At 46.2% G+C, this 19148-nt stretch overlaps 1 protein-coding gene across 4 annotated transcripts in view; it reads left to right on the top strand.

Moving 5' to 3' along the window:
• Positions 1-7919: 7919 nt before the first annotated feature.
• Positions 7920-19148, top strand: part of NKAIN4 (sodium/potassium transporting ATPase interacting 4) — a gene marked incomplete at its 3' end in the record, with an annotated part of 305839 nt that continues 294610 nt past the window's right edge. For 2 of the 4 annotated variants that reach the window (XR_014512872.1, XM_083447701.1), the window contains exon 1: positions 7938-8275. Coding sequence is in view for 2 of the 4 variants with exons in the window: in XM_083447701.1 (XP_083303827.1) it covers positions 8222-8275 (54 nt within the window). Of the gene's footprint in view, positions 8276-19148 lie in introns of all 4 variants that reach the window. The other 2 variants (XM_083447700.1, XR_014512873.1) reach the window with 2 other exon arrangements.

The following is a 19148-nucleotide window of genomic DNA, read 5'->3' on the forward strand; positions in this document are numbered from 1 at the left end:
TTGGGCAAAAAAAATCCCACATTGCAGTGGGTTGGGCTGGATGACCCTCGTGGTCTCTTCCAACTCTAAAATTCTATGATTCTATGATCCCAATTCCCAGCAGTCCCTGCCAGCAGGTGCAGGCATCGGGGATGGTGGGATATGCAGTCCAATGAAAGATGAAGGGCCAGAGGTTCTGCCTTATAGGATCCTCGGCTGCATCTGTTTCCCATAAGCCTGAAGTTGGATTGTGGTTGTTTAGTCGTTTAGTCGTGTCTGACTCTTCGTGACCCCATGGACCAGAGCACGCCAGGCCCTCCTGTCTTCCACTGCCTCCCGTAGTTTGGTCAAACTCATGATGGTAGCTTCAAGAACACTGTCCCACCATCTTGTCCTCTGTCGTCCCCTTCTCCTTGTGCTCTCAATCTTTCCCAACATCAGGGTCTTTTCCAGGGAGTCTTCTCTTCTCATGAGGTGGCCAAAATATTGGAGCCTCAGCTTCAGGATCTGTCCTTCCAGTGAGCACTCAGGGCTGATTTCCTTCAGAATGGATAGGTTTGATCTTCTTGCAGCCCATGGGACTCTCAAGAGTCTCCTCCAGCACCATAATTCAAAAGCATCAATTCTTCAGTGATCAGCCTTCTTTATGGTCCAGCTCTCACTTCCATACACCACTACTGGGAAAACCATAGCTTTAACTATAGAGACCTTTGTCGGCAAGGTGATGTCTCTGCTTTTTAAGATGCTGTCTAAGTTTGTCACCACTTTTCTCCCAAGAAGCAGGCGTCTTTTAATTTCGTAAAATCTCTTACTGCCTCCATTTCTTCCCCTTCTATTTGCTAGGAGGTGATGGGACCAGTGGCCATGATCATAGTTTTTTTGATGTTGAGCTTCAGACCATATTTTGCGCTCTCCTCTTTCACCCTCATTAAGAGGTTCTTTAATACCTCCTCACTTTCTGCCATCAAAGTTGAGTCATCTGCATATCGGAGGTTGTTGATATTTCTTCCGGCAATCCTAATTCCGGTTTGGGATTCATCCAGTACAGCCTTTCACATGATGAATTTTGCATATAAGTTAAATAAGCAGGGAGACAATATACAGCCTTGTCGTACTCCTTTCCCAATTTTGAACCAATCAGTTGTTCAGAAGTTGGATGTTGTTGTTGTTGTTGTTTAGTCGTTCAGTCGTGTCCGACTCTTCGTGACCCCATGGACCAGAGCACGCCAGGCACTCCTGTCTTCCACTGCCTCCCGCAGTTTGGTCAGATTCATGTTTGTAGCTTCGAGAACACTGTCTAACCATCTCGTCCTCTGTCGTCCCCTTCTCCTTGTGCCCTCCATCTTTCCCAACATCAGGGTCTTTTCCAGTGAGTCTTCTCTTCTCATGAGGTGGCCAAAGTATTGGAGCCTCAGCTTCACGATCTGTCCCTCCAGTGAGCACTCGGGGCCGATTTCCTTAAGAATGGATGCGTTTGATCTTCTTGCAGTCCATGGGACTCTCAAGAGTCTCCTCCAGCACCATAATTCAAAAGCGTCAATTCTTTGGCGATCAGCCTTCTTTATGGTCCAGCTCTCACTTCCATACATCACTACTGGGAAAACCATAGCTTTTACTATACGGACCTTTGTTGGCAAGGTGATGTCTCTACTTTTTAAAATGCTGTTTAGGTTTGCCATTGCTTTCCTCCCAAGAAGCAGGCGTCTTTTAATTTCGTGGCTGCTGTCACCATCTGCAGTGATCATGGAGCCCAAAAAAGTAAAATCTCTCACTGCCTCCATTTCCTCCCCTTCTATTTGCCAGGAGGTGATGGGACCAGTGGCCATGATCTTCGTTTTTTTGATGTTGAGCTTCAGACCATATTTTGCGCTCTCCTCTTTCACCCTCAATAAAAGGTTCTTTAATTCCTCCTCACTTTCTGCCATCAAGGTTGTGTCATCTGCATATCTGAGGTTGTTGATATTTCTTCCAGCAATCTTAATTCCGGCTAGGGATTCATCCAGCCCAGCCTTTCACATGATGAATTCTGCATATAAGTTAAATAAGCAGGGAGACAAAATACAGCCTTGTCGTACTCCTTTCCCAATTTTGAACCAATCAGTTGTTCCATATCCAGTTCTAACTGTAGCTTCTTGTCCCACATAGAGATTTCTCAGGAGACAGATGAGGTGATCAGGCACTCCCATTTCTTTAAGAACTTGCCATAGTTTGCTGTGATCGACACAGTCAAAGGCTTATTAATGTGATGTGCTTATTGAGCCAACAGATCGCTGCAGAGTAAGTGTTTAAGAGCAGGGGGAAAGCCCTTTGGTTTTGCAGGATTCGCCATGTTCTTCTCCTTAATTTCCCTCGACAGCCCATGCCTGCCATGCCCCGTGGCTTCATTTTTCAGGAGTATTCGCTTGGAAAAGTCTGAGGATTCCATTACAAGGAAATGTCAGAAAACCGTGCCCTTTCCCTTATTATTTTCCTTAGCCTTCTTCGTCTGATTCACAATATCCCACACCCCACAGAGAGATTTCTTGTGTGTGCATCCCACTCGCTGCTCTCGACTCTCACAGGGTTGGAAGGATGCGAGTCAACAAACATCATTTTGTTAGAAACCGGCCGTTCCCATCTTCCAAGACTGATACCTTATAAAAAGAAGAAGTTATTCGCACAAACAGGCCCAACACCTCTCTCTGGGGGCTACTATAAAATGTTTGGGGAAACTGCCAAGCTATCAAACACTCAATTCGTGTTAGTGCTACGTGAAACTCGTTGTCTGTATTGAATTACTAGCTGGTCACACTCTGCAGTGTATCTGCAGTAATGCTCTTGGCTTCTCCTACTGCGTGAGCCTAAGTCTTCCAACACTGGCTGTGACAGCTGGCTTTTACATTCCTTTCTTGTAGGGAGTGGGACTAAATGAACCTCGGGGGGGTCCCCTCCACCTCTACATTTCTATGATTGTATGATCATATACAATCGTAATGAAACCTCAAAGCGGGATAGCAATCGCTTGACACAATATTGGTGGAATCTACACACATATTAAAAAAACGCTGTGGAAATGGTTTTTTTGAAAACGTTTTGAAAAACACATTGCATTTGGCATAGCTCACTATCGCCATCTAGTGTCACATGTGTATATTGCACCTTGCAACACATTTAAAATGTTTTATTGTAAACGTCCATTGTAAAGGTAAAAGGTAAGGTAAAGGACCCCTGGATGGTTAAGTCCAGTCAAAGGCGACTATGGGGTTGTGGTGCACATCTTGCTTTCAGGCTGAGGGAGCCAGCATTTGTTCACAGACAGTTTTCTGGGTCATGTGGCCAGCAGGACTAAACTGCTTTTGGCACAACAGAACACTCTGACAGAAACCAGAGCGCATGGAAACACCATTTACCTTCCCGCCACACTGTACCTATTTATCTACTTGCACTGGCATGCTTTTGAACTGCTAGGTTGGCAGGAGCTGGGACAGAGCAACGGGAGCTCACTCCATATTGGGCATTCGAACCGCCGACCTTCTGATCGGCAAGCCCAAGAGGCTCAGTGGTTTAGACCACAGCACCACCCACTCCCTATGGGGTCCATTGTATACTATCCCTGCAAGCTAACCAGAACAAATCCTCTTTAAATGGCTTTTGGTGTTTCAGTGACCTCCCCGCAAACAAGTCAGGATCAGTGCTCACCCAGAAGGAACCGTAGCCCTACCTGCAATGTGAGCGTGAGGATGATTGTGTGGTTTCAAAGAAGGATAGAACTTTCTTTATGTATGCTACAACAGCAGCAAGAATACTCATCGCAAAGTATTGGAAGACACAAGAACTACCCACTTTGGAAGAATGGCAGATGAAGGTGATGGACTATATGGAATTGGTGGAAATGACCGGCAGAATCTGAAACCAGGGAGGAGAGTGGAGGAAGATTGGAAGAAGTTTAAAGACTATTTACAGAAATATTATAAAATTAATGAATGTTAGAATGATGTTGGATTGAGGTTAAGGGGTTTTTAGTAACAACGGTACGAAGGTATATGTAAAAATGGAATGTTAACAGGTGAAAAATTAAAGGCATAATATATTAAGACTAAGATAAGGATAAGGTAGAGGGAAAGGATTTGCTGAATAAATAAATTGAATTGGAATGCAAAGAGGGGAGGTTTGGGGAGGTCCGTGAAACAAGCAAATGCAAGACATATTATGAAAATTGAATTGTTTTTTAACTGTTTTTCTTTATTATTTTTGTAATTTTTTTCTTTCTTCTTTTTTGTGAAAATCGAGAGTGAGGATGATTGTGATTCCGCCCCTGCAGGGTTGTTGTAAAGATTACCCAAACTACACTTATCCTAGAAGAACCAGTCAAACAGAAAGGAGGGAATGAAAAAAGGAGAAAAGCTCTGTGTGGGTGTGTTGGTCTTCCTGCTAGATTCAAGCAGCTGAGCAGCAATTGGGTTTGTGGGGTTTTATCCATGACTGCGTCTGTCTCATGCGCAAGTCCCCACTTGCCATTGTAATCAAGCCATAAATGTCACTCCTGTGCCAGGTGAGGAGACCTGCACTCTTATGGGCTTCAAATGGGGGGTGGATTTTTTATTCTCCCTGCCACATTGTCTTCTCTTTTATTACTGTTTGCTGATTTTCAATATCCAGCCAGCTTGAATTAATCTTGTTGTGTTAGCCTTTTGGGGAGCCTTTGCTGAAAGGAGGTGTGGAAATCAAATAGCAACACACATGTGAATGGGCTCCTCAGCCCTGTTCCCGTGTCTGTAATTTAACTGTTTTTAATAATGCATTTCAAATTGTTGTATAGAGTGGGGAACAACTCTTGCCTCATGTTTTCATTTCTGCTTTACATTTCTCCTTTGTGTGTTCCGTGTTCCGTTTGTCATTTTGATGGGCAAAGGCATCTGAATTATTTTATTTTTCTGCTCTTTTATACTCCTGCCATTTGATCTACAGGTCTCTCCTTTCTCTGTGTCTATCTCTTCCCTATCTATTCATTTCTCGTAGCCCACTGGGTGAATTGATTCCAGCAAGTGTGTTCAATTTAGTTTGATGTTTTAGTAATCAAATAAAAAGGTATCACCTCCCTTCTTGCTCTTTATTGCTTATCTCTCTCTCTCTAAAAATATATTTATTCAGGAAATGCAAAGGGGTTTACAGCAGAGATGCTATGCTCAGATTCTCTGCCACACCATCAATTTTGCAAAAGGGAAGACTGCTTCATCAGTCATGATTCATGAACGTAAGTAAATTTGACATTTCTATCCCATGAGCTACGGTGTGATCCAAGTACTACTGTAGGTTTCATCGGATCAGGCAATGGAAAGCCCTGGCAATTCAAATCAGAGATTCCGAGAATCACAGAACCACATAATTGTAGAGTTGGAAGGGACACGAGGGTCATCTAGTCCAACCCCCTGCAATGCAAGAGACTCCATCTCCTCCGAATATTGCGAAAGAACAATGTCAATCAACATTTGATGATCTCCTTCTACCGGTCCACAATAGAAAGTGTCCTTTCATACTGCATTATGGTGTGGTATGCTGGTTTGACACCAACTGATAGGAAGTGCCTACAGAGGGTGGTGAGTACAACACAAGATATTATGGGCTGTCCCGTGAATCCGCTGGATGACATTGCAGAAGAACGTTGCCTCAGGAGAGTGAGGAAAGTTCTCAGGGATGATTCACACCCTGGACGGCACTTTCTTGATCTCCTGCCCTTAGGCAGAAGATACAGAAGCATGATTAGTCGCACCAACAGGGTAAAGAACAGCTTCTATCCATGTGCTGTTAGGCTGCTGAATGAAAAGATAACAACAGGGCAACTGACTTTCGGGTTTGGTGTGTGTGTGTCAGTAAACGAGGGGAATTAAGGCTAAAAGAGCTGAGTGGGGGGTGCTTGTGTAATCTCACTGTATAGAAGTTGTACAAGTGACAATAAAGTATTTCAAATTTCAAAGACCACTACCTGGTAAAAGTCATCATGATGACCCTGATGTTGGGAAAGATGGAGGGCACAAGGAGAAGGGGACGACAGAGGATGAGATGGTTGGACAGCGTTCTCGAATCTACCAACATGGGTTTGACCAAACTGCGGGAGGCAGTGGAAGACAGGAGTGCCTGGTGTGCTCTGGTCCATGGGGTCACGACTAAATGACTAAACAACAACAACAATATGCTATATGGTAATTCATGGACCTAATAGGTATCTAAAGCTATTTACACATTGAGAATGTAAGCACCCTATATATAGAAATGAGCAAACTAGGGATATTTTAGGGAGCAGACTAGCAGGCGGGGCCCATTACTTACATCATAGGAGCCTACACAACACAAAACACTGTTGCTGTATGTAGGTTTTTGTTTTTTAACTTATATTTTGGAAATGTACATCCAGATTTTTTCCCTTTAAATTTTTTGGGGGCCCCCAAGAGAGTGGGGCCCTAAGCTATAGCTTGTTTAGCTTATACATAAATCCAGCACTGTGCTGTGGTCCTTCCCAACTCTATGATTCTGTGATTCTATGGTTTATCATGGCTAGTTTCTATTGATATCCTTATCCTTCATGATTTTGTCTCATCCTCTTTTAAAGCCATCTCAGTCGGTGCCTATCGCTGCCTCCTCTGGGAGCATAGCAGCCAAGTCTTGGGGCCAAGATCCCTTCTCCCCCCCCCCATAAAATATTTGCCCCCCATAAAATATTTGCCATAAAATATCACCCCCTCCAAAGTCTATGGGCATTCAAATGATGTGTGTGTGCTGTGTCATGTGACTGATTATGTGGAGTGGGGCTTACACTCCCCCCCCCCAATATTTTTTTCAAGTTGCCCACCCCTCACGTTTGGGAGCAAATTCCATCCTAGTCCAACATTCAAACCCCTACACCACACCAGCTAAAACAAAAGGGCAAAATACATTGCGGCTTACTTGGAAGCTGTCAAACTAGTTGTACAACATTAGTTTGTACAATTAAAATGACAACCATTGCTATTGTAGACACAGTTTCAATTCAGTTTCAATTCACACACACACACACACACACACACACACTGCTTTTTTCTAATAGAAATGTTTACAGGAACTCTCATTTTCCTACTCGTATTTAAATACTGCCCCTCAATGAGGCCAAACTTAAATTCACAAAAAGTTTAGGGGTATGTGTACCCCTGCCTCACCCCAGAAAAAAGCACTGTGTGTGTGTGTACATATACACATATATTTCCATACATATGTTGTTGTTGTTTAGTCGTGTCTGACTCTTCGTGACCAGAGCACGTCAGGCACTCCTGTCTTCCACTGCCTCCCGCAGTTTGGTCAAACTCATGCTGGTAGCTTTGAGAACACTGCCCAACCATCTCGTCCTCTGTCATCCCCTTCTCCTTGTGCCCTCCATCTTTCCCAACATTAGGGTCCTTTCCAGGGAGTCTTCATGAGGTGGCCAAAGTATTGGAGCCTCAGCTTCAGGATCTGTCCTTCCAGTGAGCACTCAGGGCTGATTTCCCTAAGAATGGATAGGTTTGATCTTCTTGCAGTCCATGGGACTCTCAAGAGTCTCCTCCAGCACCATAATTCAAAAGCATCACTTCTTCGGCGATCAGCCTTCTTTTCCATACAAATATATAGCTCTAATTCTGTTTAATTGTTTCTTAACGGTTATTTCCCTCCCTGCCCCACTATGTTTTTAGCTGTTATTATTTTTACCTGTAAGCCGCCTAGAGTCCCTGTCAGGGGGGAAAGGCGTTGTATAAATGTATTATAATAACAGTAGTAGTAGCAGCAGCAATTTAATTGCAATTAAAATGCAAATCAGAAAACAATGGGGGCCACTCTCGTCTCTGCGAGGCAGCTTCGCAACCAATCGCGGGGAAGGTGGCCACCTCCGCGTGGCATGGCCCTTTTAAGAACCCACTCCCCCCCCACCCGCGCTCCCAATCTCCCACCCACTCATCCATCCATCCAAGGTGGAGGTTCCCTGGCGGGGGCTCTTTCACAAAGCGCCAGGAGCACCTCCCTGGCTGCTCGGAGCAGCTGTTAGCTCAGCTCAAGCCCGGCTGCTTCCCAGGGTGGGGGGAAGGAGGAGGGGAAGAAAAGAAGAAGAAGAAGAAAGTCTGGAAGAAGGACTCAGACGCTTTGCGGGCTCTTCCTCTCGCAGTGCAGCGCCGCTGAACTTGGAGATGGTAGCCGGGAGGTCGTGGTGAGGCGCTCCCTTGGATGAGGCGCAGGCGGGGTCCCCCAAGGCTCGGGAAGGATGGCGTGTTGTACGGGGCGCTGCACCCTGATTTTCCTCTGCACTTTACAGCTGGTAAGTGGAAGCGGCTGGCGCGCTGGGGGAGAGGATGCTCCCGGCGAGAACTCCTGCCTCCGGGGTGGTACCCAGGCAGTGGCATAGCGTGGGGGGTGTGTGTGTGCAGGGGGTGCCGGCCGCACCGGGCGCAACATCTGGGGGGGGGGGCGCGCTCGCACTCGCAGCTCTCTGGGGGCGCAAATTACTTGCCTTGCCCCGGGTGCTGACAACCCACGCTACGCCACTGTACCCAGGTCACTGGTACAATCAAGGGTGTCGCTGGCCGAGTTTCGTTCTCCCTTTTGGGGAGCGTCCCATGGAAACAGGTGAAGCGGGCTTCTTCGATGGACCACATAGCTCAGTGCTGTCTACACTGGCTGGCAGCAGCCAGGAAGGGGGCTGAAGGTGGCAGACCTACATTTTTGGAGCTCTGAAGCTTGAACTGCTAAGGTGGTCCCTTTCCCAACCAAGTGTTATCATCTTCGGTGGGGTTGTCCCATGGCAGATCTCCACTTTTTTAAAACTACTAGATCTCAGGTTTGGATTAAAATGGCTGTAGTGGATTGTCTCGCAGGTCCAAGTCACTGGTGTGATTAGTTTCCTAGTAGATCCATCCTCGGGGTGGGGGGGTCCTCCCCCAGCCTTACCAGGAGTTGCTGGGGATCGAACCAACGATTTTCTGCACGCAGTGCATCAGCTCTGCCAATGAGTTGCTTCCCTTCCCGTATGCCTTTTGAGTCAGTTTGTTGAATTTCTAACCTGTCCCACTTCTTGGGCTTAGGGTTGAGTGCAGCCTTCTTATTTTCCCTAAATGAAAGCAATAATATTAAGAACAACAACAATAATAGGATAATTCCTGTCTTCTCAGCTGCCCTCACTTTTCTCTCTAAGTTTGCCTTGTGCAACCAAAGCATGTCAAGTTATCAGGCTGGTGTGCAGCACCTTGCAAAGTGTGAACAGTTCAAATTCCATACAGTTTTAGTGACCTGTGTGCCTTGCAGCCATGGGTGTGATGGTGCAACTCTGACCCCTTCAAAAGGCTGCCTCCAATTAATCCGGACTAACTCTTTCTCGAAGTTGCTCCAAATTTGTTTCTGTGGATTAGGAAACTGGATTCTGACATAGGGAGCCATATCGTTACAATGGCTTCAAGCGGATTAGTTCCCCCTTAACACGCTTTTAAGGCAACTTTTAACATTCCCTCCCATCGTGGTCACTGAAGAGCAGTGAAATAAAAGCAGGTCTCCCTTTTGTAGGGCTGGAGGAGATTCTAATTCCGGTTAGTGATGGTCCAATTTATCACTAAGGTTCATGCTGTTCTGGATTAATTATGCCACAGGTCTCGTGTATATGGCAGGCAGCTAGGCAGGCAGGCAGACAAGCAAGCAATGGATAAATAAATAAATCCAGCCTTGCAGATTCTGTGCACAGTGGTTAAAATGTTGTAAAAGGGCTAGCAAATCCCTGGTAAATCATTTCAGTACACACCACCGAAAGTCAATCCTATAGCCTCTTGCATTTTTCCTCCATCTGCCTTTCTCAGAGACGAAAACTGCACAGCATGAAGAGACATTAAAAATATTCAGGATAACAACAAACCAGAAAGATTGTTGCATGCCAGGTGAGGTCCACACCACCACCGCTGTTGACATGCGCTTAAGCTGGTTGTTGAGTGGCCCTACAGAACTAGTGGCTTTCAGAGACAATTTGGCTTCCTAATTTTGTTGCCTTTTCATCCCACTTCTGTCCTGTTCCAAATTATGGATTGCTACATGGAAAACCCCAAACCTGGTTCATTTTGTGTGTGCACGATAGAGAAAACTTTCCATTGCTTTCAGCTCTGAAAGGAAAGGGAGGTCACACAGACAAAAGACACCTGGCTGCCAAATTCTTTCAAAAACCCTTATCCTTGAAAACTGGGTTTTCAACAGCTCCAGAAATGACTGACTTCGCATCCACCTCGTTTTGGTAATAATGTGCTCATGCTGTTCGCTGTTGTGGCTTACAGATGTTTTTTCCTTCCAAGTTTTAAAATGTAATTTATTTATTTTTTGGATGGAATCTCCCTGTTTCCCTGACTGTTGGGGAATAGGAGCGGTCTTGGCTATTCCGCTTGATCTGAAACTGGAATTGGAACGGCCAGCCTTCCCCCCCCCAACCCCCCCGCTATCTGCTAACTGCTGAAGTTCCACACATAGTCTCTGGAATAGTCATGATGAGCAAAACTGCCAAAGGTCATAATTTATATTGAGTAGCATATAAGGCTCTATTGAGTGTGCTAATTCTTTTTCCCTGCTACAGCATGTGCTTGGCCAGTGAGCTGGGATGTCTGCCAGCCTGAAACAAACAGCTTAAAGCATTCTCAGCGTTACAGATTGCAAAGTACAGTTGGTGGGGGATTTCGTCTCTCTCTCTCTCTCTTCGAGGGCAGGGGGACAAATTCTTGTCTGAGCTGTGCAGGGAGGCCAGCTCTCTGTTGAAATAAGGCTCCCACCCCACCCATTTAGGCATTCCACATACTTGCCCAGCACTGGACAGCGATAAACAAAGGTTTGGCTGTTTTATGATTGTCTGCGGATTGAGCTTGTAGCTGGAAGTTTCCCTACATGTCAATTTCTAATAGGAGACAGGGTCTTTCTCGCCTTAAAAGGGCAACGCGCTCCGTTTGTTTCATTGTGAAGTTGGCACTGCTCCTCCAACGGGCTTCGTTTGAAAAACAGACTCTTTAGGTCTTGCTTGGGAAAAGAGGGACGTTAAACAATCAGGTTGTAAGCTCACGTTGGGAAAGGTTTCAGCTGAAATAAGGGGCTTTCGGGGAATAGAAGCGCAGAGGAAGTTTTAATTGGGACTGAATTTATGCTGATGGGCTTGTGTCTTCCGTTGTTCATCGTCACCAGTGAGCTCAGACGGTTTCTTCTTTTTGAAAACTTTAAATGCTGATATAAAATTTGGGTGCTTGTTCAATGTAATCACTATACTTCTGCAGAAAAGTACACACGTTTGCGTTTCATGCATTAAAATCAATCAAGAACTAGTGCTCACTGTAGTGAATTGTTTATTTATTTGTTTTTAAGTGCATGTTTATCTTGGCTCATCTTGCTGTTTAAATATCATCGTTGTCCTTTAATATGCGCTTTTGCATCATTGGGGCTCCTCTTTAATTCCTTCCCCACCCCCCAGTAATTATTGTTGCTGGCCTTCACTTTTGACAAGCGTGGGAGTTCTCTGGTATCCAAGATACTGAAACAAAGAACCCCAGGCATGTTTTATTTATTTATTTATTTTGAAGAGGGAGAGGGAGGGAGAGACCCTCCCCCTTGAAGAATCAGCTTGCTGAAGCCAGTTTTGGATGCTCCATCGCCTTAGAGACTTCCCACGGCATTTGCCTCGGCGAAAACGGGGAGGTAAAAAAATAATAATGCAAAGTTGGGGGGTTTCTAAAGCACGCTATCTAGCATCCCTGCCCATGACTCCCACCCACCCACCCCCCACCCCACGCTCTCCCCCCGCTTTCTCTCCGAAGTGTGAGATCACAAGTTATTGGCGAAACTCCCAGTGAGTTACTGGGTGAAACGATGAGATTTTGCCTGGTCTGTTTCCAATTGCTCTGGTTATACTGTGTGACATCATGCAGCTGGCCAGCGATGGAACCTAATGGGCGCCATCCAGCACATGTTGATGGACCCTATGAAGCATATAAAAAAAGAAGATGTCCATGCCCATTCATAAAGTATAATGAGATGGACCCTTTTTGTTCATCGCCGTGGCTTTGTTTTTTTAGCTTGCTGCTTTGAATTTGTGGTGTCCCATTGCTCTTCCCGGAGAACAACGCTGTGAAATCACTTGAGCCAGCGGGGAGGTTGGGTGCTGGGCAGCACTGTGTTAATGGTTAACTTCCTTGGCACCCCCCTCCCCCAAAACACAATTCTTTCCACCACCCCTCCTTGCCTTTTTCCTGGCAGGAGACTCTGCAAGTCTTTCTCTCTCTGTCTTTCTCTGAATAGTTTCCCTTCTGCATTTAGGTCTCCTTTGAAGAAGCTTTCTATTAGTATTACAGGAACTAGCACTCTTCAGCCCTCTGGTCCTTAATGGATTTTACTGCTTCGGCAATCAGCTTCACAGCCTCCTCATTGTTGCATTTCCCTTTTAACCCCCCCCCCTCCTAATTCCTGGTCTATACATGTATAAGAATGAATGGGTGCCATGCCTCTTCCGGTAGGGGTGCATCTGGCAAGGCAAGCTCCATGTGAGGTCAAGGAGAGTCCACCAAACTTTTCAAGGTTCAGGAGAAGGCATGCTGTGGTACATGCATCTTTTAATTTGGCAAGGGAAGCTCACTTTGAGGTCAGCGGAAGCCCATCAAACTTCTCCAGGTTCAGGAGAAAGACAAATGGTCTCCCTGTTATCAAGCTGAACCTTTGATGCACTCAAAAAGCAGCAAGATGTCTTTATAGAGCAACATTGGAAAGGACACACCCTGCCCTGCCCCAAGCAGGGTGGGTGGCAAACGCAGATTTCAGAAAGCAACCAAGGCCAATCCAAAATTGGTGGAGCTTTGTATATAACTTTTGCAAGATATACATAGGAAGCTGCCTTCTACGAAACCAAACCATTGGTCCCTCTAGCTCAGAATTGTCTATATCAGGGGTGGGGGGCCTCTTCTGCAAGCTGCCAATCACTTGATGCCATAGTGACATCAGTTGATGCTGTGCTTTGAAGTCCCAACTGCTGGGGCTTCAAAGTGCAGCATGGAGCTGTTTGAAAGTGCTTTTGCAAACAGCCCTGCTTTGCTCATTGACCTTCTGAAAACCGGTATAAGCAACAACACGGTGTTGTTTGCAAAAGGGCTTTCAAAAAGCCTTGCCTTAAGATTTGGGTTTGTGTGTCTGTTCTGAACTTGGGAACAGGTGTGGGCAGCCAAGCTGAGCAGGGTTGCACTTTCCGCTCACCAGCTGGTAAGCAGAGTCTACAAACCTGCCGACTCCAGGGGTTTGTTTCACCAGAACATTCCCCACATTCCATCCAGGCGAAAACACTCAAGGAGGCCGTGAAGCAAGGGATGTTGCCTGGAGGCAGGGAAGTGTGGGCTGGAAGGAATTCCAAGGGTAACATAGAGAGGCCTGGAGGGCTGCATCCAGCCCCTACACCTGAAGTTTCTCAACCTATCTGTACTGCCTGAGATTGCAGGACAAGGCCTGTATGATATGGAGGAGAATTTGAATTCCCTCCACCTAGAAACCTAGATATCAGGGAGAAGGTGTCTAACCTAGTCTTTTCTGGTCACGCCAGATTTTTTTATGAAAAAGGAATTCTGCCCACCCTTACAACACCCCAGTCTCACACTTGAGGTTTCAAAACAGATGAAGCCATGCCGCAGAATATTTCCTGCCTTATTTGCAGGTTTTCTACCTGCATGGAAATGTTGGCATGCAAAGTTCCATTCCAAGGTGGTATAGCCCTACTAGAAGGTTGTACCAGCTCAGAAACCACACACACACACACACACACACACACACACACACACACTTCAAAACCATCACCTTTCCTCTGGGTTGCATCCTGCTGCTCAGCTCTCCAGCTCCATCCCACTTGATGTCTTCTCATTTGAGCCAAGCCATGGATACATTTGCTTCTTAACTGATGCCTGCTAATGGTTTCCTTTGTGCCCCCCCCCAAAAAAAAAGTGGGAGGAGGGAGGAACAAACCCTCTGGATGGTACATAATCCAGACTTAAATGGACTGAGCCTACGGACTGCACTGACTGCATGACCCCCTTTCTCACACAAGGTCCCATCTGCCACCTTCACTCCAGGCTCCCCACCATCCATCTGCTTGGAAACCAGGTGCCTATGAGCACAACAGCATCACGTGGGATGTTTGGAGGAAAAAAACGGGGTGGGAAATCCCTTGCTACTAATTATCAGCACACACAAGCATGGTTTTCAAATAAGTGGCAGCTTTTGCAAATTTGGTTACAGTAACAAAGGAAAGTACACCAGAAGTAGATTTTGTTACACACATATAACTATGGTTGGGAAATGAACAGGTGTATTATCATTGGCAGTTAATTTTGGGTCTTCCTCTAATGGTCAGAGACAAATGTGGTGATGTGTTAATTCCGGGGTGTGGACCATATCCAGCTCCTAATATGCGTGTTGAGTCAGGCTGAGGGTATGTAAACCCCCTACGGGTCTGAAGTGTGGGGTTGTCTCTTCCAACACCCCAGAGAATAGGAGGACATAGGAAGGTGCCACATTCTGAGTCAGATCATTGCTCCATCTAGCTCAATATTGTCTACTTTGACTGGCAGTGGTACCCCAGGGGTTTAAAGCAGAAGTCTTTTCCCAGACCTAACTTGGAGGTGCTGGAATTGAACCTGGGATGTTCTGCATGCAAAACAAAGACTCTTCCACTGAGGATAACATGACTGGGGGGGGGGGGGCACATGTCTCACTTTTGAAGGGATGTCCTGTCCAAGACCAATTTAAAGATAGGTGAGCATAAGATGGACAGCAAATTAAGTAGGCACAAAGGTCACTTCCACCATGGTGAGATGGATTGTTGTTGTTGTTTAGTCGTTTAGTAGTGTCCGACTCTTCGTGACCCCCTGGACCAGAGCACGCCAGGCACTCCTGTCTTACACTGCCTCCCACAGTTTGGTCAGACTCATGTTTGTAGCTTTGACAACACTGTCCAACCATCTCGTCCTCTGTCGTCCCCTTCTCCTTGTGCCCTCAATCTTTCCCAACATCAGGGTCTTTTCCAGGGAGTCTTCTCTTCTCATGAGGTGGCCAAAGTATTGGAGCCTCAGCTCCAATGGATGTATAGCATTTCTATTTAAATTATAGTAATTATTTATGTCTTTGCACCTATACGTATAAACTAGCCCAGACAACGTTTAGGGACACCTGCACCCTCTCTTTCAGCAGCATGCAAAAAAAGAATTGCAAAGATAATTCTGCTTCTTTGCATACATTAGGGTGCTAAAAGAGCAGTGCTCAAGGAAGTTCTTGGTTCATATAGCTCAGGCTCTCATCTACCGTGATGCTCCAGCTAGCAGGACTAGACCAGCCCTGCAGATGGGAATCAAAAACGCATACCTCTTGACGGTATAGAATGTAAAGGCAGAAGAATCCTGGCAGCTGTCCATGAATATTGGGTGCTGATGCCAGGCCTAGGTTTACATTCTGTGCAGCTAAAGAGAAAAATGTGCATTCTCCACAGTGCACAGCAGGGCATTGGTGGTCTAAACCGCTGGGCCTCTTGGACCTGCCGATCAGAAGGTCAACAGTTCAAATCCCCACCACGAAGTGAGCTCCCGTTGCTCTGTCCCAGCTCCTGGCAACCTAGCAGTTCAAAAGCACACCAGCGCAAGTAGATAAATAGGTACCACTGTGGTGGGAAGGTGAATGGCGTTTCTGTGCGCTCTGGTTTCTGTCACGTTGTCCCATTGCGCCATAAGTGGTTTAGTCATGCTGGCCACATGACCCGGAAAGCTGTCTGTGGACAAACACTGGCTCCTTGGGCCTGAAAGTGAGATGAGCGCCGCAATCCCATAGTCACCTTTGACTGGACTTAACCATCCAGGGGTCCTTTACCTTTTATAAAGGGAGAAGTTTCTTTACACCCTATCCTTCATCCGAGTGACTTGAAGTGGCACACACACACATTTGTGTATGTGCATGCCCCTTTCTTTTATCAACACAACAACCCCATGAGTGAGGTTGGACCCAGCTCAGCTCAGCTACTTGGCTGGGGGCGGTTCTGAATGTGTGGCACCACTGTTCTAACTCAGTAGCCACAACATCATGATGACTTTTACCAGGTAGTGGTCTTTGAAATTTGAAATACTTTATTGCCACTTATACAACGTGTATACAGTGAGATTACACAAGCACCCCCCACTCAGCTCTCTTAGTCTTAAATCCCCTTGTTTACTGACGCACACCCACCAAACCTGAAAGTCAGTTGCCTTGTTGTTATCTTTTCATTCAGCAGCCTAACAGCTCACGGATAGAAGCTGTTCTTTACCCTGTTGGTGCGACTAATCATGCTTCTGTATCTTGTGCCTGAGGGCAGGAGATCAAGAAAGTCCCGGCCAGGGTGTGAATCATCCCTGAGAACTTTCCTCACTCTCCTGAGGCAACGTTCTTCTGCTATTTCATCCAGCGGATTCACGAGACAGCCCATAATATCTTGAGCTGTATTCATCACCCTCTGTAGGCACTTCCTATCAGTTGATGTCAAACCCGCGTACCACACCATGATGCAGTATGAAAGGACACTTTCTATTGTGGACCGGTAGAAGGAGATCATCAAATTTTTGTCTCTGGGCAAAAAAAGCACACTCATTAAATAAAAACGAACAGCTTCACCAAGAGCTTGGCCAGAAATAAATCGCTTCTCAGGGAGAATCTCTTTAGGAGCCTTAAAGGGTGGGTGGGGTGGGGGCTTCAGTCCTGTAATGGCTCATTCACACATGAAGGTTACATGAGTGACAGCTCACACAAACAATTTTTTCATTGACGGGGGAATGTGAACCTGTGGATCTTTGTTGATCTCTTGGCTTTCAGTACCATTGACCATGGCATCCTTCTGGAGCAGCTGTCCATGTGGGGAACAAGAGATATTCCTTTGCAGTGGTTCGCTCTTACTTGGGGACCTGACCCCAGAGGTTGGTACTGGGGAAATCTTGTTTGGCCCTTCAGTGTGGGGTTCTGCAGGACTCACCCGCGTGTTATTCATCACCTGCATGAATTCATTTTGAGGAACCACCCAGGGTTTCCGAGGGCGTTTTCAGCAGTGCACTGATCGTCTGCAACCCTATTTCTCATGCTCATCGCAAGCAGTTGTAGCAGTGGATGTGCTGAACCAGTGTCTGGCTGCATAATGGCCCCAGATAAACAGAAGCTCAATCTAGATAAGACACAGAGGCTATTAGTAATAATTAGTAAATTCAATAGGACTTAATCCCAAACAAATGTGTATAGGATTGCAGCCTCATTTCATTGGTCCTGGGGTGTACTTTTTAATTGCAGTGTGAGGAGAATTATAAATGAGGGGTGTGTGTGTGTGTGTGTGTGTGTGTGTGGTGTTTGTGTGTGATGTGAAGCTTGCATAATGCCAACTCTGCCAGCAGAACTCTCACCAGCAGAACAAGAGGCAGATTAAAGGGTCAATTTGAGCGCCCCCCCTCTCTTTCTCTCCCTCCCTCCCTCTCTCCCCCCTCCTTCTACAGTCAGTTAGGGGTTGATATGATGGTGCCTGATGGCTCCTTTCCTCTGACACAGAGCTCCCTCCCCCTCTGTGTTGTCCTCCTCCAATTTTCCTGGTACTTGCTGTGGCTGGACTGTTGATGGGGATGGACTACCATGGCTTCGAACTATAATGCCTTAAATGGCTCAGGACCGCAATACCTCAAGGACTGCCTCTTTCCATATGAACCTACCCGGACCCTGAGATCATCTTCTGAGGCCCTTCTTCGTGTGCCTCCTCCATGAGAGATCCAGAGGGTGACAACACAAGAATTGGCCTTTTCTGCAGTGGCTCCCAATCTGTGGAATGCGCTTCCCAGGGAAGTTTGCCTGGCACCTTCATTATACACCTTTAGGTGCCAGGCAAAAACATTCCTCTTTAACTAGGTCTTTGGTTGATTGAATTGACATCCTATGCCCTTGAGGGAAGGGTTATCGGGTTGTTGCTGTTTTTATTTTGATTTCGTATTTTGTGTTTTTTATATTCTGATTTTATCCTGTGAACCGTCCTGAGACCTGCACATATAAAGGTAAAGGTAAAGGGACCCCTGACCATTAGGTCCAGTCGTGGCCGACTCTGGGGTTGCGGCGCTCATCTCGCTTTACTGGCCAAGGGAGCCGGCGTACAGCTTCCGGGTCACGTGGCCAGCAGAATTAAGCCGCTTCTGGCGAACCACAGCAGCGCACGGAAACGCCGTTTACCTTCCTGCCAGAGTGGTACCTATTTATCTGCTTGCACTTTGACGTGCTTTTGAACTGCTAGGTTGGCAGGAACAGGGACCAAGCAACAGGCGCTCACCCCGTTGCGGGGATTCGAACCACCGACCTTCTGATCGGCAAGCCCTAGGCTCTGTGGTTTAACCCATAGCGCCACCTGCGTCCCCCTGCAGGTCTAGGGTGGTACATAAATTCAGTAAATAGTAATAGTAATAGTAATAATAATAATAATAATAATAATAATACCGTCAGCATATAACTCTGGTGGCCAAAAGCTGGCACTGGCTGCATACCCTCCAACATCTTGAGTCCCAAAACCAGGATGTGTGTCTTCCTGCATCTGATTCTGTGAGAGTCATGTGACCCATGTGAAATCATTGAGCTTCAGTGACACTTTGTTCAGGGCTGTGCTCACACGGCATCCCAAAACACACATTTTGGGGCACCACGCTTTTTAGAAGGTGACATCTCAACACAAGAAAACAGGATGTTCGTTTTTTCCAGGACACTCCCAGGATATGTGGCTGCCCATATATTACTGGGCCAGGTTCAGTGGTTTTGTACTAATTTACAAGGCTAATAATAATAATAATAATAATAATAATTTTATTATTTATTCCCTGCCCATCTGGCTGGCTTTCCCTAGTCACTCTGGGCGGCTCCCAACAGAACATTAAAACAAAATAAAACTTCAAACATTAAAAACTTTCCTAAACAGGGCGGCCTTCAAATGTCTTTTAAAAGTCAGATAGTTGTTTATTTCCTTGACATCTGATGGGAGGGCATTCCACAGGGCGGGCGCCACTATCGAGAAGGCCCTAGCAATTTAGGGTTCAGGTAATGTTACATGTTGGGTTTAAGCCCAACTACTGAGAACTTTGGGGGAGTCCAATGCACAGCTTTTAACCCTAGAAGCCATG

This window comes from Podarcis tiliguerta (assembly GCF_965153285.1).
Source record: "Podarcis tiliguerta genome assembly, chromosome: 6".
Lineage (NCBI taxonomy): Eukaryota > Metazoa > Chordata > Lepidosauria > Squamata > Lacertidae > Podarcis > Podarcis tiliguerta.